This window comes from Ischnura elegans, chromosome 2 (assembly GCF_921293095.1).
Source record: "Ischnura elegans chromosome 2, ioIscEleg1.1, whole genome shotgun sequence".
Classification (NCBI taxonomy): domain Eukaryota; kingdom Metazoa; phylum Arthropoda; class Insecta; order Odonata; family Coenagrionidae; genus Ischnura; species Ischnura elegans.
In genome coordinates, this window is record NC_060247.1 from 110,634,691 (window position 1) to 110,658,802 (window position 24,112).

A 24,112-nucleotide genomic window follows, 5' to 3' on the forward strand; every position below is an offset into this window, starting at 1 on the left:
CTTTTGTTTCGACGTCGAGATGAAATTTGGAACAAAAAATCATTTATAATTTTTTTTTTTTATTCATTTTTTCCATCCTAGCCGACATTTTTAGGAATAATTTCTCCGCCGATTCCCGGAAACTCTCGCCGCGCTAAAGAAGGCGACGGAATACAGCGATACTCCACTGGTGACTACTGCCTTGTGACGTCACATCTCAATCAAGATGGAGGCACTGTGTTTCAGCGCAACATGAAATTTTCCGACTTTCAAAATGTTTTATAGTGCATACCCCAGACGCAGGAAATCAAAGTGACTATACTAATGTTTCTTTTTTTGGCTAAACTTTCAAATTCAGCAATAAAAAAAAATTAGTGCACTTCCCTATGTAGGCATCTAAAATGAGTGGATAAACCACATTTTAGATGAATATTTGGACATGAAAAAGCTATCCATAAGATGGGTGCCGCGATTCCTCACAATTGAGCATAAGCACATCCGTATGACCACTGCAAAGAAGTGTTTGGCGATTTTCATTCGTAGTACGAACGAGTTTTTGCACTACTTCGTAACCGTGGACGAAGTATGGATTCATCACACTTAATTCCAGAATAAAGTCAATGTCAAGCAATAAAAAAAAATTAGTGCACTTCCCTATTCCGTACACCTTGCATGGGACAATACCGTACAAGGCGCAAGGTGCACGGTATTGTCCCGTGTTGAGCAATTCCCCATATAGTACCTATTATAATTTTTCTGAGAAACTTGAACATTTAAATAATAATGGAACCTGCTGATAAGTATAATGCTTGGCAGGACCATTAAAAATGCAAGAATAATGTGTTTGTTCAAATGTAAAAATTAGTGAATATAAATGTTTCATTGTAAGATATACTTAACTGAATAAATTTTATAAAATAAAAATACACGGAAATACGAATACTATAGCGCCTATTTTATCCCATTTATGAGAAAATACTCTCACAACGGAGGGTGCAAGAAAGCACAAATTCCATGAAAAGGGGTCTTCAGCTGAGCGTGAGTCAAATCCGCAACCTTTGGTTTGCCAGGCAAGGACATTACCCCGCTGACATTGAGGTCAGTCTTTTTCTTCCGACGATTCCAGCTGCATTGAAGATTGTTCTGAAATTTTTCCTTATCAAAATCGCAATTTCTTTCTTTTCCGTTGATTCATTTACGAAACAACATTGAGAATATGCTTCCGCCATTTCTCAACCTATATATGCTACGCTCTCGAATATATATCAGCTGGCCATTATTGTTGGAATCATTCTGAGTTGCAGACAGCTGATTGCTGAACAGAGAACGCTCGGCTTCCTAAGACACTTCTCCTCTTCTTAGATTCGCTTTACTTTACCAACATACTGAAGTTATAATATTATTAACATATATAGCATCACGTGCTACCTAAGCATGGCGTCTACGAATCAACTATTTGTATTCGGTGAGTAATCAACATTTTTTAAAAGTAGCATGTGAAGTTCGGATGCATAAAATTCTAAGCCTTTGGAAAAATCTTGATAATAGTCTCTCGAAACAGTGTTATGTGACATCTACGACATATTCCTTCTTTAGAATGCAAATAGGTTGGTTTTAGTACAAAAACTTCTTTTTTGTGAATAAAATAGTACTTTGCAGCCACTGTGGTTTAATTTCTTTTAATCCGTGATGCAATAGATATTCAACAAAGGTCCTCTCTTTAAGTACATGCATATACTTATAAAGTTTCAAGGTGTTAGTAGGGGATTTTTAGCAAGCAGTACGTCAGAAAAAGGACCCAAAATTAAACCGATAGAAAGGGAATAATTCGTAATCCTAAAGGCGCGTAAATTTGAAGAATAGCCATCCCAAATTAAAAACCCAAACTTTAATAATTTAACTTTGAACTACATTCTCAGATTATCTGAAACACGCTGTTATACTTCAATGATACTTTAGAAATTAATAATACATAGGGCTAATTATGCCCGCATATTTTTGTAGGTATTTTATGCGACTTATGGTAAAATTCAGCCTTTTATACAGATGTTGATTCTGTCAATTGAATTATTTTTTTTAATACATTCCATCTTCTGTTAAATAATTCCTTTAATGTGTCCTTTTTTCCACCAACCTGACTTTCAAAGAAAATTAATTCTCGCTTTATTTTATTCCACTGATTACCCGGGGGAACAATGTTTAACACATTTGCTCATGACCTGAGTTTTTCAGATGCCCTATGCTAAAATGGATACGGTGATTTCAAAACGGCAGTCAGATTCCTTCTAAGTTATCTCACTAAGCCTTGTGTAATTGTGACCACTCTCTACTACATTGAGCGCCGATCACAGGAAACATTACTGCTCACCAAATGACTGATATAAGCATTATCAGACTGGAGGCGGATGGTTGACATGGTAGGAGACCAGGGACAGGTACATAGCTGTCTAATACGAGTAACAGGCCATCTTTACTGAATTATATATAGCTCGATGAATTCTTAATTTTAGTGATGAAAATATTAAAATTAATGATAATTAGCCGTAATTTATGTATTTGATATCTTTTGGAAGCGGCATTGCGTTTGCTTTCGGCGATTCTTTCGGACCGCCGAAGTATCAAATCGAAGGATCGGATTGCGCTAGGCGAAATTCTTCAGTGCACAGAAACTCTGGGAGCACTATAGTTATGCAGGAGATACTATGGTGAGACTTGCTTCTGGGAGGGAAGGAGGGATTAGGGATCATTTTTTATCTTTTAACACCTACATAATTCCTCTTCTTTACAACCTTCACCCCCTACTCTATGCACCTGTCTCATCCTAGGAGTACCTTCGCTCCTTCTTCCATTCCACCGGTCGTTAAACGATAACTTATATTAGAACTTCGTGTCACTTGATTTCGCCAATCAATTTGCCCCGTATTGTACCCAAACTTTACAAATGACCTCTCTCCTGATCCTCTAAGAACTTCCGCATTGCTAACACTCGCCAAGCAGCAAACAATATCCCAACAACATCCAGACAACATTGTCGGCGTTAGCATATAACATTCGTGCAATATCCATGTTAGTACAATTAATGTTCTTTTGATATCAGTCAAATATTTAAAGGAATCACCAAACAACGTTGCAGCTATGTCCAACGGTGGACATGGAGATCCAAATTACAACATGTCTTAGATATCTTCACCGCATCTAATGAGTAGATAATGGGCATGCTTATAATGGTTTTTGGTAATCCCCAGACAAAAAACATGTTTTCTCTTAAATTCTCTACAGAAGATATGCTTACTATGGATATTGTTTGAAAAAACAATTTTTTTAATCATGGATACTACAACTTGAATATCTATGATATATCACTTTAACAACTCGTTATATTTATATAACGTTGTCAAAATATCCATCGTGTAAAACAAACTTGTTTCGGGTATAAATATATTCGGATATAAATATTTAGATATCCGATGGATATCGTCCGCTGCTTGGCTATCTGTCCTTTTGAACTGATTCTTCACCATTCCTCTAATCCCTAAAATTTCGAAAGCTTCCAATTTTAATTTTTTATGGCTATGGTATTTGGAGAAGGCGACCGAGATTTAACGCTTCTGGAACCCATTTTCAACGTGGGTATGGAAGTGAGGGTGGAGAGAAACCCGGCGTCGGTATTAGCCTGCTCTTAAAGAAAGGCGCCAAGGGGACCACGGCTTTACGTCCCATCCGACGGACAGAGTGTTGCACTTAAAACATCCTCCACATAGCATGCAAGCAGGGATCGGGCAGTCAGTGAAAATTCTCTGCCAACGCCGGGATTTGAACCCATGCCTGCGGGGTAGAAAGCCAACACTCCAACACGATCCCCTCCAATCTTAGTTTCTCCATAGATAGATATAATACTAATTAAAATTTCATTCTCGATTTTCAGGACTTTTTCTGACATTTACGACGATCACAATCGCTACACCTCCAGCTTACCTGCAAACTGAGAGTTTTCTGGAATGCCGGGAAAGATCTAACGTGAGTAATGGAACAGAATAAATTTATGGCCCCAGAAAATAATTTAGATAAATGGTTTAAAATGTACAGCCTTTTGAGGTTATTTTACTAATCCAAAAAATATACTGTAAGTAAAGCAATCCTATTGAGTAAATTAAATTAAACCTAATAATTTCACTGAGCTCTGGGAAATGTTTAATCCCACAAAACCCCTCTCGCTGCAGCACTTGTTGAAGAAAAGAAGTATTGTGAAGAAAAATTAAAATAAATTACAATTATTAATTGATCCAATTGTGAAATTTAAGTAAGCTGAAAATTTTTTCAGGATCTTCTAGAGCCCGTAATACGTTGTCTCTCCAATGAATTCTCACCGGACAAAGTGAACGAAACAGCAAGACTTTACAGCGACACTACTGCATGCCTCTATTGCAAACACGTATGCAGGTGAGCAATAATACTTCATGACTTACTCGAGCATTGCTGAATTGAGATTAATTGTTCCACTGCATGAAATGTTGAAGTTAATATCTGATTGATTCATCTACCTCCGGAGGTCTATTGACTTCACTTGTTCTTTATTAAACGAGGCCCAGGTGAGGACGAAATTCGGCCCCCTCTTCTCCAGGGCCTGGGCTCTTTTACATGATTAATTACTTTGATTTCAGTCATTCAGCTCAGATATACATATAACTTCGGTTAACAGATGAGATTCTAAAAACATCCATTGAACATATGTCACTTCCTTCCTCTGATGGTTAACAATTATGACATTAGATTGAGCTGGTCAAGTCATGGTTGAGCATCATGTCACTAATATCACTCAGGAAGCCAGGATGCATGACATTATTTTTTGCGAAAGCAGATAGTGAGCATTTTTTATTTAATCCAGGTCAATCATGCATAATAAACGCAATAAATAACAATTAAAAATTGGTAGATGATTACCCCAAATCAACTATAATTAAATTTTTAATTAATGACCTTAAACGTTTTTAAAAGAATAACATGAAAAACAGGTAATAGCTTTTAAAATTTGTTTGTAAAAGTTGAAACTCAATTAATAATTAAATAATCATTAAGTGATGGACATATAAAACTTTAAATAAAATCAGCTAAAAAAATGAATGCCGTAGCTCTTTTACGTTGTATATGACGGTAAAAATTGTAAAAAATACAGCCAATAAATAATTGATCACTCGAATACATTAAATAGTTAGAGAAAGAATAAAATTCTACGTTACTGGCATTGTGTAGTCCTTTTTTAATAAATATCATTGCAACTTTGTTTGAACATGCTTACTGTTAACCGATTAGGGATTTAAACATTCGGGATAGTGATCCCATAAAAGATCCTTACATACGGGTAGTAAGACGATGACGTATTAAAATCATCGTTTTTGCATTCCACGTTTTTCTCAGCGTGACGCTGCTCTAGCGGAAAGAAATTGGTATACGAGGGTAACCCGTTTAAGAAAGTATCTGTCGTTTTAAAATTTAAATTATACCACTGATGATAAAACTTTATTATTATCTTCATATGGTGCGAAAGATCCACAGAGAAAAAATCATCTGCCTTGCCCGGGCGGGATCTTTCGCACGAGTGTGCAGTGCGGGTGACTCCCGTGTAAGTAATCTCCCTGGCTAGGCCCGGTATACTTAAAACCAAAATCTTGAAATGCTTCGCAATCCCTTCTTCATAAAAATTTCCTGCCTGTGAATGGTGCCAACCTGTCACCACGTTTTGAAGATCTGCGTTAATGTTGAGCCCCCGAAATCGTTGAGTAGTGAATGTTTGTTCTTCCAATTTTGAATAATCCTGCACAAAGACGGACTACACCTTCACACACACTGTCCGGGCCATAAACCTCACTCAATTCACGATGAGTTTCGGCTGCTGATCGATTTTTTCCCAAAAAAAACGTTTAATACCGCGCAAGATGCACGTAAAGGTACTCAATTCATTCTACAAACTCTGGCAAAATCAATGGGCATTAAAAATTACATTGGAGATAACCTTTTCTTATGATGTGTAATGTTATCACCAGATCAATCTAACTATGTATTTTCAGGTTAATTATTGCTTAGGTAAGTTTTTGAAAGATTTATACCTACTAGCTAAACTCGATACAAGGCTGAATTTGTTGCAATCATTTTAATTTATAACATTTAGATTACGCGGTACTCTGCCGCTAGTTTTGAAAACATCATATTCACTTCAATCACTTTAAGAAAGATTGTATTCTCATTTTCTCACCAGTATTAAGGGAAAATTGATCTTTTTTTGTGGAATTTAACATACAATCAATAACAATCAATTGTGGTACATAACTTTCTATTTATAGATGTGTTCGTTACGGTTGGTATGAAAACTTATATTTTTGTGTTATTGATAATAAATACTTAATTGTATTGTTTTCCGAACATTTTTACATGTTACCCTTGCTATGATTTCTTCAAACCCGATATTTACTTTTGAGGGGCTGATAAGGCATATGTAGAAATAATATAGTTTTCACAGCGGAACATTGTAAGCATTTTCTATTCTGTTCACTTATAGGTTTTTCCTTCAGGATAATGTGTCTGCACTTATTTTTCACTTGATATGCACTCATTCAACTTGTCTATCAGTATTTTTATTTCATGGAGTTTTATAACGAAAATAATGCATATGCCATGCTTAAAACATTGTTCCAGGGAACTAAACCAGATAAAGGAGTGTCTGAGACAAGGAGTGGAAAGTATGAAGGATTTCTCCAATAAAGCGAAGACCATGATTCCATCCAGCGTGCAGTTGGCCGAGACATTAGCAGATTATTTCTGTAGCGCTGAAAGGGAAATGTTTCTTGGTAATTTGTAGTTCCTACCTACGCTTTGGGTTCACTGAAAAGATAACTTCCAGTTTGAAGATAAATTTCGGCAACACGCCATTATATTGTTGATGAAGTCTTCACGGGAAATCAGCCGGGTCAAGATTCATATTGCTGCCAACGTTTCAATGGCCTTCTCTGCCATCGTCTTCAGGGGGAATGATGGCAATGGTTAGTGGCGGGGTTATATCTCCCATCCCCACCCATCTGGGGCGGTGAAATCGTCTGTGAATGGTCAGTTTTGTAAAAGAGGTGATTGAAATAAGAATCGAAAACAATGAAATGAATACAGACGCGGGTGTTAACCTCAGCAAAATATGGAATTCCATGATCAAAAGAATGAGAAAGCTAAGAGGAGGAAGACAACCAAAAACTGACCAACCACAGATGACTTGACCGCCTCGCCCTGAAGACCATGGCAGAGAAGGGCATCGAAACGTTGGATGCAATATTTATATTTACACGGCTGATTTGCCGTGAAGACTTCATGAACAAGATTAGCCGGAAAAGTACCAGATCCTTCGCCATTATATTTTAAGGGCATTTTCTCGTGCTTGGGAAAAAAGGGGCCATTGTATTCGGTTTGTCTGTATATGTATATATCTGACTTCGCTTTCACATCAATTTTGAGAACAACATGCAATGTAACATGATTTCAATGGCGGTTTTAGGTTCGGTATGAAATGCCAAATTCTATAACTTATTATTCTGCCAAGGTCTGTTATCCAGGACCTTAGTCTGAGGCTTTCTTTGATTAGACATGATGACTTCTTTTCATGACTTTCAGCGAATTTGGAGATATAACTTCAATGATGTTGGTTGTGATTTTAGGAAAAAGTTTGTAGAGGAATTATAAGTTCACTTAAGTTTACTTAATGTCACCAAGGTGATTCAAGGTCACCCAAGTTCAAATTATAGATGTTGACTAAGTTTGCAAAATAACTTTAATGAAACTGATCTCAACAAGAGAAAATGCGCTGCATGTCACTCACTGCAGAGAGTACTGACTTCTTTTTAAATCTATCATAAACTTTTCAGGCCTAACCGACGAAGATATGAGTTGTCTCAAGAATAGTTGGGACGAATGTAAATCAAATTTAGACTTCGTCAGAAACATGGATGCTGTCGCACTCTGCGAATTTGAAGATCCGGTTGCAACTAATCTGTATACGATGGAATATGTCTGCAAGTAAGTATATGCTGATAACATTGACAGGACGGTCGCGACCGAGTGACTCACGCTTTGGACGCTACACTATGCTGAAATTTCGCGGGTTTTGTTGTAGCTTTGTTCCCAGGTGTATCTTACGCTTTGGAGATATTTTGTGTGATAGATTTATGACCGGTATCACCCCGACGAACGATACAACCTTTTTTTTGGAAGCATTGGCTTCAAGTGGGGATGAGCAGTGGTGTTGCGAGGGGAGAGGTCCGGGGGGTGTATAACCCCCTCTCCTTCTCCCCCGAAACATAAAAACACTATATCCTTCCTCAATAATATAATCAAAATATTGAAAAATCATGAATTTACAAAAGAGTTCTCCGACAAATGAAGTTTTTTCGATTATGAATTGAATTAAAATTATTTTATAACCTACTTAGGGCCGCGTTTTTCAAAAATGTTCCGCCCTGGTTTTGGACTCCCCCCCCAAAACAAATACCTGATCCAATACATACCAGAATACCTTTCGTCCTTGATTGTCATAAATAGTGACCGACTTTCGACTTTTCACGGTTGGCTTATTAAAGTGCATGGTGAACGGCGGTTGACATCGATCGATTTCCCATAATCATGAGTTTGGACACGGAATAGCAAAGATGAAACAAAATTGCATTAAAGAGCGTGGGAGGCGAGAATCCATTTTTTGACTTCTCAACTCACCTGTACTAATTCAAAAGAATCTCCTCACTTGCATAAGTTTTCTTCCATAAGTTTTCTGCATGTTTATTACAAATTTATGAGAATTACGAATAACATATCCGACAATACATTTAATAACTCAAACCTTTTTTTCAACAGGGAATCGGGCGCCTATTTGGATTGCTCCAAAAAAAGCGTTTTGCCATGCTCATATAGAGTGCATAATACTTTTGCTGCATTTAAAGCGGTATTATTGATCTCTGCTCCCTGTGATAAATATGATGTTAAAGTGAGGTGAATTTCTCTGGGTCGTTTTATATTATTTATCTGTATGTATTTCTCAACGCCAGCTCTTCGTGATGAGAAAAATATGACTAACTGAAGTTGTCATAATATGTCATAAGTAGTGATTGGAACAAATTTTCATTTTGTTTATTGTATTTTTGGTTCAGATAATAAAATTTTACGAGATTTTTGCAACACGATTTGTTTACTTATGGGTGTACCCAAGGGTACAGCCGTCTCCCCTCCCCTCCTACGAATGGGCTTCATTCGCAACCAGTTGAATTGAGATATATCTCAGGAATTACAGAATATCTGTTGTTCGTGGACAAGATCTTCCAGAGGCAAATACTGTCAAAATGTTTGCTGTCCTTATTAATTTATTTTCTTATTGAGTATTATTAGATTCACGATACCTAGAACTTAATCAATCTACAACAATTTTATTATTACTACAGTAACTTAAATACCAATCACATAATTCTCTATGTTATCACATATAAGAAATGGCACATTCTAACACGCCTCCTCAATTTCTCATTCATCTAAACTCTTACCTTTTAATTGTATTCATTTAACATTTAATACAACTTTACATCATTATCCTTCAATCAGACCAAGTTCTGCTCTGTGCTTTACAAATTATGTATATGGCTAAAATGTCTGCTGCTTGACATTTATTAGATAGATAATTAACATCTAACAATTTATTATTAACTATATCTCTAACAAAATTATATTTTACATCGATATGCTTCAGTCTCTTACCTAGTAATTGGATGTTTCACCTTAATTTTCAATTCAATTAGTAAATTATTCAACCGAAGCAGGTCTGCAGTGACTGAACCTAGGGCATTCAACTAACCTTCAGTAGATGAAAGTTCAACTGTGCGCTGTTTTCTTGAAGACCAAACAACTGCATCTCCAAAAACTGTTAAAACTTTTGAAAACGTATTTAAGTGGTGATACCAACTTTTTAAATCTATTTCCATTTGATATTAAGTCAAATTGCTGTCTTAAATTTTTCATAATCGTAATGATCGATCAGAACCGTAATATTCTATTACCATTTTGGTTAACAATTCTGATAATTCAGTCTCTTCAAAATTTGCCGTTTTGGACTGATTTGTGTCAACCTGTTCTACATCGAATTGACAATTGATAATTCCTAAGTTTGCTGTTTATAAATTTAGTTCTCCGGTTGCGCTGCGGGACACGGGATTGTTGGTGGTTCAACTTCGTTATATGTAGGTACAACATTTAAGCTGATTTCATCCTGACTTAATGGTGTGTCTATAAGGCTACATATGGACAATTATTTGCTTACTTGATGTTTTATTTCTCCCAGTATTGGAACTGGTAATAGGTTTTTTAATACAATTGCACCCCTCTGGTCAGTGACTCTTTTCTCGGTGATTACACACTCTGGGAAATGCTCTATAAATTTCTCAAAAATGTATTTTCTAAAATTAGTTTATGTAAAATTGTACAGTCGGTTTATTGTGTAAAACGCATGCATGGCACATATATTCATTTCGAGAGTCCATTTCATGCGTACACGATTTTTTCCTGCTTTAATGGTTCCAAGATTTTCTACACATGTAAATTGGGAAGCATCTATAGGAGGTGTTAGCGTGGTGTTCAATCTATTTTGATCGGCTGTTTCTTTCCGGTTCCCCGATTGTAAAGTTTCCCCTGCCAAACCTTTGGTTTGGCAGGCGAGAACATTACACCGTCGATATTGAGGGCAGTTTTTTTCTTTGGACGATTACAGCTAGATTGGAGCTGGTTCTGTAATGTTTCCTAATCAAAATCGCAATTTCCCTGTTCTCCTTTGATTCATTTACGCAACAACATTGAGAATATGCGTGCGTCATTTCTCAGCCTATATATGCAACGCTCGCGAATATATTGAAGATATCAGCTGGTCAATATTGTTGGAGTCATTCTAAGTCGAGCTGTTGCTTGCTAAACAGAGAGCGCTCGATTTTCCTCAGACATTTCTCCTATTCTCAGATTCGCTTTACTTTACCAACATACTGAAGTTATAATATTATTAACATATATAGCATCACGTGCAACCTAAGCATGGCGTCTACGAATCAACTATTTATATTCGGTGAGTAATCAAAGTTTTTAAAAAGAAGCATGTGAAGTTCGGATGCATAGAATTCTAAGCCTTTGGCAGATTCTTGATAATAGAGTCTCTCGAATCAGTGTTATGTGACTCCTACAACATATTCCTAATTTAGAATGCAAATAGGCTGGTTTTAGTACAAAAACTACTTTTTGGTGAATAAATAGCACTTTGCAGCCAATGAGCTTTAATTTCTTATAATCCGGGATGCTATAGATAATTAACAAAGGTCTACTCTTTATGTACATATGTATACTTTGAAAGTTTCTAGGTCTCAGAAGCGAAATTTTTGAGAATGCATTACGTCAGAAAAAGGAGTCAAATTGAACCGATAGAAGGGGAATAATTCGAAAAATCTAAAGGCGTAACTTTGAAGAACGGCGATGTACAACCCAAACTATAATAGTTTAGCATTGAACTTTGTTCTCAGATTATCTGAAAGATCCTTTGATGATTGTATGAATCAAATAAAGGGCTAATGGTGCTCGCATATTTTTGTAGGTATTTTATGCTACTGTTAGTAAACTTTAACTTTTTATACAGATGTTGATTCTGACAATTGAATTCTTTTTTTAATATATTCCATCTTCCGTTAAATAATTCCTTTAATATGTCTTTTTTTCCACCAATTTTATCACAAGTGACTTTCAAAGAGAATTAATTCTCGCTTTATTTTCTTCCACTGATTACCCAGGGGAATATTTTTTAACACATTTGCTGATGACTTGAGTTTTTGAGATGCCCTATGCGAAAATGGATGCTTTGATTTCAAAACTGGAGTTAGTTTTCTTCTAAGTTATCTCACTACGCCTTGTGTAATTGTAACCGCTCTCTGCTAGATTGAGCGGCGATCACAGGAAGCATTACTGCTCTCCGATTGACTGATATAAGCATTATCAGACTGGAGGCGGATGGTTGACGCTGTAGGAGACCAGAGACAGGTGCATAGCTGTGTAACACGAGTCTTTACTGAATTATATATAGCTGGATGAATTCTTAGTTTTAGTGATGAAAATATTAAAATTCATGATAATTAGTCGTAATTTATGTATTTGATTTCTTTTTGAAGCGGCATTGCGTTTGCTTTCGGCGATTCTTTCGGACCGCCACTTTCGGCGGATCGTACCCGGCGATCACTGACAATGAGTTGAGAACCGATTTACGGGATTGGTCGCCGGTAGCCAATAGCAGTCCCTCTACCATGGACGATTGTGCTAGGCGAAATTCTCTAGTGCACAGAAATTCCGGGAGCACTATAGTTATGCAGGAGATACTATAGTGAGAGTTGCTTCTGGGGGGAAGGAGGGCGTTGTAAGCTTTTAACACCTATATAATTCCTCTGCTTTCCAACCGTCACCCCCTATTCTATGCACCTGTCTCATCCTTGGAGGACCTTTGCTCTTCTTCCATTCCACCGGTTCGTAAACGATAAATTTTATTAGAACTTCGTGTCGCTTTATTACGCCAATCGAATTGTCCCGTATTTTACCCAAACTTTGCAAAAGACTTCTCTCCTGATCCTCTAAGCACTTCCGCGTTGCACTTCCACTAGCACTAGCCAAGCAGCAACCAATATCCCAACAACATCCAGACAAAATTGTCAGCGTTAGCATATAACATTCTTCAATATCCATGTTAATACAATTAATATTCCACTGATATCAGTCAAATATTTAAAGGACCCATCAAACAACGTTGCAGCTATGTACTATCGTTTTCAAAAGTATGTAGACCACCACGAGCCCCACTTAAATGATGTGGTAGGGTCGGTAAAAACATGGAAGGTTGGCACATAAGGTAGCCTGCATCTCTCACCAGTACGCCGACGAGAGCCGACGAGGACGGACGCGAGGGCGACCGGGATAGCGAGACAGGAGTCAAACTACAGGCGCTATAGCCCAAGCGGATGGAATACACTGAGGAAACTCACGCACACGTTTTGGCCGTATGGAGATTTTCCATTTGGGCTCCCTGGCGAGGTTGTTCCTCTCTTTAGATACAAATTTGGACTCTCCATGAATACGGAATGTGTATGTGGCTCCGTAGTTGAGTAGGATTACTTCACGCGCATTTGATGCACTGAAGTTATGGGGAGGGGGTTCAAATCTGAGTCAATTGTATTTTATTTATTTTGTGAAATGTCAATTGATAACATCAACATAAGAGATATAGATTACTCAAAAAAAATAAACATCGAATTTTTTTAGCGACTAATTTTTTTTTAATCCTTAATCCGCCTCAGTCAATGACGCAATCCGCCTTAACACATTTATTTCTAAGCAAATTTTTTCAAAGAGTGGAAATAAGCAGGGGAAGAGGCAGAGGTTGTAATTTGTCCGTTGAAGAAATGGATGATATCCATGCAGTCATAAATTTATATTATTTACATCAATGACGAATTTAAATAATTTTTTCTCATGAAAACAATCTTAATTTTTGCAATGATGCAACAGTTCTCCCTGTTATGGATACTCTTAGTTTTGAATACAACACAGATGATTAGGTTTATTGATTCCTGTAACGACAGTTTAAAGGCTGTTTTCTAACATAATGGATTGGAACTCCCCTCGAAAGCATTATCTCATGGAACTGACATGAAAGAATCTTACCAGAATATGTAGTAAATTTTTCATTACGCAAAATTTGTGGAAAATTAAAAGTAGCTGCATTTTTACTAGGCATACAGTTTGACTGCACGAAATATTAATGCTTCTTCTGCGATTAGGATAGCAGAGACAGAAAAAGTCATTACTTGGAAAAAGTGGGCTATAAGGTAAGCACTCGTTACTGGATTCAAAAATGTCCTTTCATCTTTTTTTACGATCCTAAAAATATTATTTTGCCACCTTTAAGTATTAAATTAGGGCTTTTTAAAATTTTTGTAAAAGATATGTGTAAAAATGGTGCAGTTTTTACTTATTTGAAACAAATGTCCTAAAAATCAGTAAAAAAAAACAGATAATAGAATGATTTTGTACTGGGCCGCAGATTTTTTTTAAGAAGCGCTGAAGAATTCGTAATTTTGACCACAAGAGTTCCACAAAAAAAGCGCGTGGAAGGCATTCAAAAATGCATTTGAAGATTTTCTAGGAAAGAGAATGGCTAAATATCATCACGATCTGGTGGTTAATGTAATTAAATAGCACAAAAAATGGGCTGCTCTGCGTTGTCAAAACAAAACACTTCATTGGCTCACACCTGGACTTTTTTCCTACAAACCTTGGCGTCGTTAGTGATCAACACGATAGGTGTTTCCACCAGAATATTCTACTGATACACGAACGGCACCAGCAAAAGTTCAGCAACATTTTGTCAGATTAGTGGTGGACACTGAAAAGGGATTCGACAGAAACTAAATATGCAAGAAAAATCCGAGTGAGTACCCATTTTTCACATTATTTTAACTCACAATTTATTTACTTAAACTCCCTTGAATCCCCGTTGAATCCGATTGTCCTAAAAAAACTTAACGTGATGGAAAACATCTGGGCCCAGTTTCGGAATCAGCCCGAAAAAGACCAGAGGATCGGCAAAAAACATGGCTAGAACAGAAAAAATTATTTTTTGGTTGATCAGTGTTATCGATTGAGTTGCAAACATCATGATCTACGGCTATAATTCTGATTTCAACAACGAGTGTATCTGGCTATTGATTGAGTATTGTCCATTATATCAGTACAGATTTTTATCAATGGAAATTTGACAGTAGCAAGGACAAATTACAACCTCTGCCACTTCCCCTGCTTATTTCCCCTCTTTGAATAAACTTGCTTAGAAATAAATGTGTGCAGATTGAGCCATTTATGTTAAAAAATTTGTCACTAAAAATTCGGTGTTAGTATTTTATTGAGTAAACTATATATATAATATTGATGTTATCAATTGACCTTTCACAAAATAAAAAAATACAATTGGTTCATATTCAAATCCCCCCATAACTTCAGTGCGGGTGAAGTATATCGTCCACAGCTACGGAGCCATAGACACATTCCGTGTTCACGGTGAGTCCAAATATGAATCTGAAGAGAGGAAATCCTCGCCAAGGAGCTCGCAAGAAAACACACCGAAGGCCCAACATGAGCGTGTACGTGAGTTTCCTATCCACTGGGGCATTTGAGCTTGTAGTTTGACTCCTGTCTCGCTAGCTCGGTCGCCCCCGCGTCCGTCCTCGTCGGCTATTGCTGGCGCACTGGTGAGGGATGCAGGCTAACTCATGTGCCAACCTTCCAAGTTTTTACCGACCCTACCACATCATTTAAGTGGGGCTCGTGGGTGTCTACATACTTTTGAAAACGATAGTACAACGGTGGACATGGAGGTCCATATTACAACATGTCTTAGATATCTTCTCTACATCTGAGTAGATAATTGGTATGTTTATTATGGTTTTTGGTGATCCGCAGACAAAAAAAACATGTTTACTCTTGAATTCTCTACGGAACATATGCTAACTATGGATACTGATTGAAATAACATTTTTAAATCATGGATACTACAACATGAATATCTATGGAACTTCACTTTAAAAACTCGTTATATTTATGTAACGCTTTCAAAATATCCATCGTGTTATGAAACTGGTTTCGAGTATAAATACGTTATTTAGACATCCGATGGATATCGTCCACTGCTTGGGTATCTGTCCTTTTGAACTTCAGTGACTCTTGATTCTTCACCATTCCTCTAATCCACAACATTTCGAAAGCTTCCAATTTTAATTGGTATGGGACCATATTACCACATGACGGAGTGTTGCGCTTAAAATGTCCTCCACATAGCATTCAAGCAGGGATCGGGCAGTCTGTGAATATTCTCAGGCACCGCCGGGATTTGAACCCAAGCCTGCGGGGTGGAAAGCCAACTCCCCAACCTGATCATCTTCAATCTCAGTTTCTCCATGCATAGATATAATACTAATTTAAATTTCACTCTCGATTTCCAGGACTTTTCCTGACATTTACAACGATCACAGTCGCTACAACTCCAGCCTACCTGCTAACTGAGAGTTTTCTGGAATGCCGGGAAAGATCTAGTGTGAGTAATGGAGCAGATTCAACTTATGGGTCATTTTTTACATGAGAGGGTCGACTTGATCATTACATGATAGCTGCCATTGTACACTCATTATTGACACCTTGTCTTTCATGATGCCATACACTATTCAGTGCGTTGGCAGTTCAGGCATTGATCTTTTTCCCGTTGAAATTGGTCCCCATTATCTATATAAAACAGTCCCATCTTCCAATCACGAATTATTATAAAAGAGAATGTGTATTATTTTTAACCCTGCCGCGTGAACGGCGGTGAAATATACAAGAATGCCATTAGAAAAAATTCCCCTGGACCGGGAATGAACTACGGTCCTTGGCTTTCGATTAAATAAGCTTTTATTGCTTAATTTTTGGTACAAACAGATACATAATACATCTAATGGGAACAATTTCAAACGTATTGGTATCACATACAAGTATATGAAAACACAACCTTATAAGCATTTAAAATTTTGATCTCAATCATTTGAATAAGCTTTTCTATACGTATCTTAGACATTTTCATTCAAATAAGAATTTGGAGGTAAACATAAGCAAAGAACATAAAAAATAGATTATTATTCTTTTATCAAATTTTCCAAAAAAAAGCATAGGTAAAAATGACCGGCGGGGCTCGGTAACGAACGTCCGATCCTCGGCACAGAGGCCAACCCTGCGTATGGGACCTGCCCAAACGTCCATTTCCACCTCAGCACAGATTTTTTAGTATATATTTATTTAGACATTTTTTATGTATATGCATAAAATGGAACGTAAACATAAGTAAACATTATTTACAAAGGATTATTTTACATAGAATTCGAGAGAATACAATACGGGAAAATATTTCCTAAGCAGATGTCATTTCCGTATTAAAAAACATTCAACAGCCATTCTTTCTGCTCTTTCGTTGTATTGATTTTTTTGTTTAAATATATAATTTTTTCAATCAAATTAGATCTGATGTCTCCTCTATTCATTTTGTTAAAAACATATGTGCTTATCAGTTCTGATAAAATGTGTGCCTTCGTGCGTGGGAAGAGTTGGAAATTTAATTTCAGTAGATCCTTATCGTTAACACTTCCCGAACCGAAGGTGTCAAATTCTTTAAAAATGTTTGTTATGGTTTCTTAAAATACGTCATGGTTGCAACCCAGAACTGTGTGCGTCATGCCCTCATGCCCCTTACACTCCGGGCACTCGTCCTCTGTTCGTAGACCCAGTTTCCTTCTCATTGTATTAGTCACGAGGCATTCCGAACATATGACGAACATAACGTCTGCCTCCTTCGCACCACTCCCCAGCCTGGAATAGTTTTCCCAAGTTTTGCTTACCCTTATGCGTGGAGTCGCTTTCAGCTCGTCCCTGAGTACGCTCTCATATATCTGCTTAGTAGTTTGCAGCCTGTCGTTATGTGCGTATTTGCTTTTGAAAATGTTTGCTTCGTGTAAAATTTTATTTAAGTACCTCAGTCCCCTTGCTTTCTTCATGGAATTTGCTAATAAACGTTTTCTTTGGTTGTTATTTGAGTGTAAAATCTTAGCGATATTTTTCACGGTTATAATGCGTGCCTTGATTTTAGTGTTAATAAGGTTTAGGCCACCATATTTTGGGGGCGCGTACAGTCTTTTTCTTTCGACTTTTTGAAGATAGCCTTTCCATATAAAATTATTCGTCATTTTAATTATGTTTGCGTTTGCTTTTTCAGGCATTGGCCAGACGTGTGCCACATACCATAAGTTTGGGAACAGTATCTGATTAAGTAGTTTGATTTTAGACGTGATGTACGTGTTGTATTCCGCATATCCAAGTAGAATTTTACGGATTTTTCCCGTTGCTCTATCCCAGTTTTTATTAATAGTGGCGGCAAGGTCTTTCTCCCACCATAGCCCTAGGATGTTTTGGCCACTGACTTTATTCCAGCCTTTTGTGTCAGATAATTCCATTCCTTTTACTTGTATGAGTGTGGACTTGGTCGTGTTGATTTTCACGCCGATCGAAGTGTATTTTTTCATGATATCGCTTATTTTCTCGAGTTCCGATGCGTCTTTCACAAAAACGGTGATGTCATCGGCATATATGCACGATGTGTACGTTTTTCCGCACCTCCTGATTCCAATGCTGTGTTCAAGGTCCATGACCAGAGGTTCCATCGCCAAAAAGAAGAGCAACATCGACAACGGGCACCCCTGTCGGACCGAGTTTTTTATTATAAAATTATCAGATATTTTGTTTCTTATTTTTATTTGAGATGTGATTTCATGGTAAAGTGTTTGGATCATTCTTATAAGCCCTTCTGGAAAATGTTTTTCTCTTAAAATTTTTATAATCCATTCTGTTCCAATATTGTCAAAGGCTATTTCCAAGTCGATAGCTAAAATGCTTAAAGAATTTTCCTCCTTTGGCATACTACTATGCATGATGTCCCTGATTAAAGTACTAGCTTCTACTGAGGATTTCCCTTCTCCCCCTCCAAACTGATTTTCCAGGCCTGCGCCATCCATTATCATCGTCATTTTTTGGACTACTGTGTGAGCTAATATTTTATAATCGGTATTTAGTAAAGAGATTGGTCTAAATTCCGTTATATGTTTTGCATTTCTCTTTTTTGGTATTAGCGTTATTATTGCGTTTTTCATTCGCGCACTCATTTCCCCTTTTCGCGCTATGCTATTGAAAACCACGCAGAGAATGGGTTTTATTTGTTCCCAGAATGTCAAATAAAACTCATTTGGCAGGCCGTCCTCCCCGGGAGCGTTTCCCTTTTTAAGCTTTAGTTTCGTAGCGTCTATTTCCTGTTCCGTGATATTTGTCTCGAAGCGCTGCGTTTTTTCGGGGTTGAGTTTGGGGAGAGGAAGGACAGCCATTCCCCGTACTGGTGGTAGAGCCGGCTATATAATCTCGTCGCCTCCTCAAGCCGCTTTTCGGGGTCGTCTAGATCTCCTATTTCACCTCCGCTCGCATATTTTATCGTCTTCCGCAATTGTTCTACTGTCAGGGCTTCGGATTCACTTTTGTCATGACCTCGCTCCCATTCCCTAAGGGGCAAGCTTCACCTCCCGTCGGAAAATTTCTTTTTTGAGTTCTTTTATTTCGGCATTTACTCTGGGCGACCTGTTCTCTGTGTCTATTTGGTGTTGGAGCACCTCTCGATAGAAATCTATTGTTTCGTTTTTCTCCCTATATTATTCGCTAGTTAGTTTTTGTAATTTCTTTATGATACCTGTTTTAAAGATTTTTTCCCACCAAATTAAAGTGCCATTCTCGCTGAGAGCGTGATTTGAGAGTTGTAATATTTCGGTTTCAATACTTTTACACATTGTTACGTCTTTTAATAGGTTAGTATCTAAACGCCAATTTTTTTTTCTCCATATTGTTTACATTCCGTGCATCAAAGTCCATTTTAATTTTGATATGAATGGCGTGGTGATCCGAAATAGCTATAGGGGTCGTACTGTATTGTATGAATTCGTTTTTTAGTTTCTTTGAAATAAAAATATAGTCAATTCAGTTTTGAGAGTGTGTTCCTATTCTTGTAAATTGTATTCTGTTTTGTACTGTATTTTTCCCGTATTCTATTGCGTCTATATTGCTAACTAAGGTTTTCAGTGTCTTGTTTATTCGGTGTCTTATTTTCTTGTTATTTGCCCCGCTGTCCTCTCTTCTGTATATAGCGTTAAAATCTCCTCCCATTATCGCCATGTCCTTGAAAAGGCAGGCGTAGGGCAGAATTTCGCTAGCCAGGAACTCTCGCCTTTCTTCGCTCTTTTCATGTCCTGAAGGGACATATACGTTAATAAAGTATGTGTCTCCGATTTGCAATGCAGTTATTCTCCCGGTGGCATGACGACGAACATTTTTAACATTTAAAAACTTTTTTGTTAAAATTGCTGTACCTAATGAGGAGTCATCAGTATTGCCAAATATGCGGTAATTTTTGCTCTGCCAAGCAGGTGATTCTTTGTATTCTTGAATAAAGATGACATCTGTTTTTAAATCATTGTACATAAAATTTTGAATTTCCATGATTTTTAAGGCATTCGTGATTCCGGCCACATTCAGTGACGCTACCGTTATATCTCGCTTATTTGAAGAGGTACTCATTGTTCGTTTTTTTGGAAGGAAGTAAAACTTTCTCTATTACGTTGTTGAAACAAACGAAGGGCGTTTGCATGCGAAATTCGTATCTTAAAAAGGGTGTCCAAAAGGAGAAAAAAGTTAAATTTAAATGGCGAGGTTCGGAAAAAGAGTCCGGCCCTCGACATCGTTCATATAGACCAACTCTGAATTTAATACCTCCGTATTCTTTACATAAGACAAGGGTTTGTAGACATTTTACATTCATGGTTATAACTGAAGCAAGATAAGAGCTATTCAAATAATTTAACATTAACTTTAACAAAACTTTAAAGGATTTATTAATCATTTTCCTTTTTTACTTGATTTTTTTTGTTCCCTTTGCGGTCACCCTCCTGGAATCTGATGCCCCGGTTCCTAAGCTGTTCGTTCCACCTCTTCTTTTTGGTAGGTGAGAGGTCCTTCCCGAATAGCTTTTTCAGTTCCGCAGCTACGGCTCTGTTCTTGGCCTCATCCTCGGTGAGGTTGAGGGGCGCGCTGCCGCTGGAGGCCGCCTCATCCTCCTCCCCTCGCTCAGACCACAATCTGCTTGTACCTGGTAGGGTAAGGAAAGAAGAAGGTGGAAAAACTCCCCCCAAGCACCCCCCCAACCTCCAGGAAAATTTCCTTTTCTCCCAGCACGTTATTTTGGTCATCGCTCACTCCCTCCTTCACGTCCATGATTTCAATAGACTCCACACTGCCTGACATACTCACTCCCTCCCTCACCTCCTTGATTTCATTAGACCCCCCATTGTCTGAGGCACTCACTCCCTCCCTCACTTCCATGTTTTCTGTAGACCCCTCATTGCCTGAGGCATTTATGAAATCATTTGTCCCCTCATCCACACCAGAATTTTTGTCAATTTCATCGTTGGGCTCTCCCGCCGTCACTACAGCTTCTTCCGTGTCCGTCTCAGAGGAAGAAGATCCTTCTCCTTCATTTTGTTCGCCTTTGGAACTTTTTTTCTGTGTGTTCTATTTCTCCTTTTCGACTTCTTCTTTATCCCCCTCTCTGATGCACTCACATGACTCACGTAGTTATTTTGCAAGACTTTTTCCCCACTTTCATCTGGTTTTGGTGTCTCCTCCGGCAATTTGACTCCGTCTTCCGCCGGGATATCCATCCCCTCCTTGTCTTCTTCCACCTTCCCAGAATTTTTTAGAGCACTAGCGTATGATGGCCCCGGCCTAGTTTCTGGGCACTGTAGCCTTAAGTGCTCCTCGCTTCCACACCTTGAGCACGTCAGCTTTTGCCCATATTAGTGGATAACTGCGCGTTCACCGCCAACACTTATTACACTAGATATATTTTCCGTAAGTGACATCTTGACGGTTCTAGTGCCCGTCATCGTGCCCTGGTGTATACCATCGCCGCTCCACTTATTCTCTGAGTATCCACAGACTTTGCCGTATTTGCTCAGCGCTGCATCGACTTCCTCACGTGTTACCTCGAAAGGAAACTGACACACTTTAACAAAAGTATATCTTTTGCATATTGATTCACACCACTATGAGAAATTTTTGGTGCCTTTAGCCGGGAACTGAAACTTTTCACCCACTTTCACTATAATTCTTTCTAAGGTAGATTCCTGCTTGACTTTCACAAGGAATGACTTCCTTCCTGGACCCAGCTGGATGCCATAAATTTCCTCAGTTTTCAGCCCGAGGTCTCCAACAACTAGTTGGTGGACCTCCAGGACCGAAGGCGTTTCACTAACACTCTCGATGTTTACACGCAGAGTGTTCTTCCTTTCCACCGGCATTTTGCGTCGACTCGCACTGCGTTCACCGACACGAAAACGCTAACAGACCGCGTACCCCTGGTACAGGAGTGCGCACACAAATAGTACACTTTTTGCCTTCACTGGAAAAGTAAGTCACTTCACCGGGAACGCAACACTACGCTCCCGGCGATCAAGCGCTCGATCGCCGCGGCAAGAAAACCCGCAGTCGCTGACTCACAACAGAGCTCCCATAAGACGTCCGCTCACTAGTCGGCTTCCCGGGCCAATGCGCAGACCACTACGCTATCCAGGTTCTTAAATTCCCATGGCAATTATACCAGGCTCATGGTACTAGGTGTAAGGCCCTCGCGGTCCATCAAGGATATTTTATTATAGCCATTTGAGGGATATTTTATTAATTCTACCACTATTCTATTATTAATATCAATTATTGAGTAATTTTGGTTAACTTAAAAAATTTTCTGAGCTCTGGAGGGGTGTGTCATCCCGCAAAACCCCCCTATCTGCGCCACTTGTTGAAGAGACGACGTATTGCGAAGAGAAAGTCAAATAAATTATAATTATCAATTGATTCAATTATGAAATTTAAGTAAGCCGAACATTTTTTTCAGGTTCTTCTAGCGCCTGTAATGCATTGCCTCTCCGATCAATTCTCACCGGACAAGGTGAACGAAACAGCAAGACTTTACAGCGACACTACTGCATGCCTCTATTGCAAACACGTATGCAGGTGAGCAATAATACCTCATGTCTTACTCGAGCATTGCTGAAGTGAGATTTATTGTTCCACTGCATGAAATTTAGAAGTTAATACCTGATTGATTCAACTACCTCCGGAGGACTATTGACTTCACTTGTTCTTTATTAAACGAGGCCCAGGTGAGGACAAAATCCGGCCACCTCTTCCCTAGGACCTGGGCTCTTTTACATGATTAATTACTTTCATTTCAGTAATTCAGCTCAGATTAAGATATAACAATGGTTGATAGATGATTTTCTCAAATCGTCCATTGAATATACCTATTTCATCTTCTTCATCTGATGGTTGACTTTTTTAGACATTAAATTGAGCTGGTCAAGTCAAGGTTGAGCCTCCTGTCACTAATATCCCCCAGGAAGCCAGGATGCATGACATATTAAAAAAAACAGAAAGTGTCCATATATAATTAAATCCAGGCCAAAAAAATCTCATGAACACAACAAATAACAAGTAAAAGAGGATGATAGGTAGATGATTACCCCTTATTGGATATAATACATTTTTTGATTAATTACCTTAAACTCATTTAAAATAATTACATTAAAAACAGATAAATCTTTTTTTAAAAATGTTTGTAAAAGTTAAAAAAAAATAATAAAGTCAATAAATAATTTTTTTAAAAATAACATATAAAAATTTAAATAAAATTAGGTCAAACAATAAATCCCGTAGCTCTTTAACGGTGTATATGATGGTAGACATTGTGATAATATACACCCAGTTAATAATTAATCACTCGATTATATTAAATAAGTAGAGAAACAATAGAAGAATAAAAGTCTAGGTTACTGGCATTGTATTGTACCATTTTAACAAATACGATTGCAACTTTTGTTTAGGCATGCTTTGTGTCAACCCATGCGGTGGGGATTTAAACATTCGGGAAAATGATACCATAAAAGATCATGGCACACGGGAAGTGCGATGATGAGGAGTTAATATCATTTTGCATGCATTCCTTGTTTTACACATCGTGACGCTGCCATAGCGGATAGAAATTGGTATACGAGGGTAACCCGTTTAAGAGAATAACCACAGTTTTAAAATTCAAATTAAACCAGTGGAATTAGAACAATTTTACTATTTAAAATGAAAACTATTTTTCCACAGAGTCATCAAATTGATTCGAGCACTTGTTCTACCTTTTAAAAGTCTTGGCGATCCCCTCTTTATGAAAATCTGAATGAGGACAACCTGTCAATACGTATTAAAAAGATCTCAGTTATTCTTGAAACCCCGAAATCGTTGAGTCGTGAGTGTTTGTTCATCCATTTTTGTATAATCGTACCCAATGACGGACTACAATTTCACTCATATTGTTTTGGCCGTAAACCGC

At 37.9% G+C, this 24,112-nt stretch overlaps 2 protein-coding genes across 3 annotated transcripts in view; both read left to right on the plus strand.

Moving 5' to 3' along the window:
- The first annotated feature begins 1,251 nt into the window (after positions 1-1,251).
- Positions 1,252-9,183, plus strand: LOC124154397. The gene is made up of 6 exons (XM_046528098.1): positions 1,252-1,444; positions 3,905-3,996; positions 4,301-4,419; positions 6,670-6,821; positions 7,881-8,031; positions 8,863-9,183. The coding sequence occupies exons 1-6, from the start codon at positions 1,414-1,416 to the stop codon at positions 8,999-9,001; spliced, it is 684 nt and encodes a 227-aa protein (XP_046384054.1). The 5' UTR covers positions 1,252-1,413; the 3' UTR covers positions 9,002-9,183.
- Positions 9,184-10,918: 1,735 nt separating this feature from the next.
- Positions 10,919-24,112, plus strand: part of LOC124154387 — a 65,551-nt gene continuing 52,357 nt past the window's right edge. Inside the window, exons 1-3 of one of the 2 annotated variants that reach the window (XM_046528078.1) lie at positions 10,919-11,104; positions 16,065-16,156; positions 22,628-22,746. In XM_046528078.1, the coding sequence (XP_046384034.1) occupies positions 11,074-11,104; positions 16,065-16,156; positions 22,628-22,746 (242 nt within the window). In that variant the 5' untranslated portion in view covers positions 10,919-11,073. The remainder of the gene's footprint in view (positions 11,105-16,064; positions 16,157-22,627; positions 22,747-24,112) is intronic. The other variant, XM_046528077.1, reaches the window with a different exon arrangement.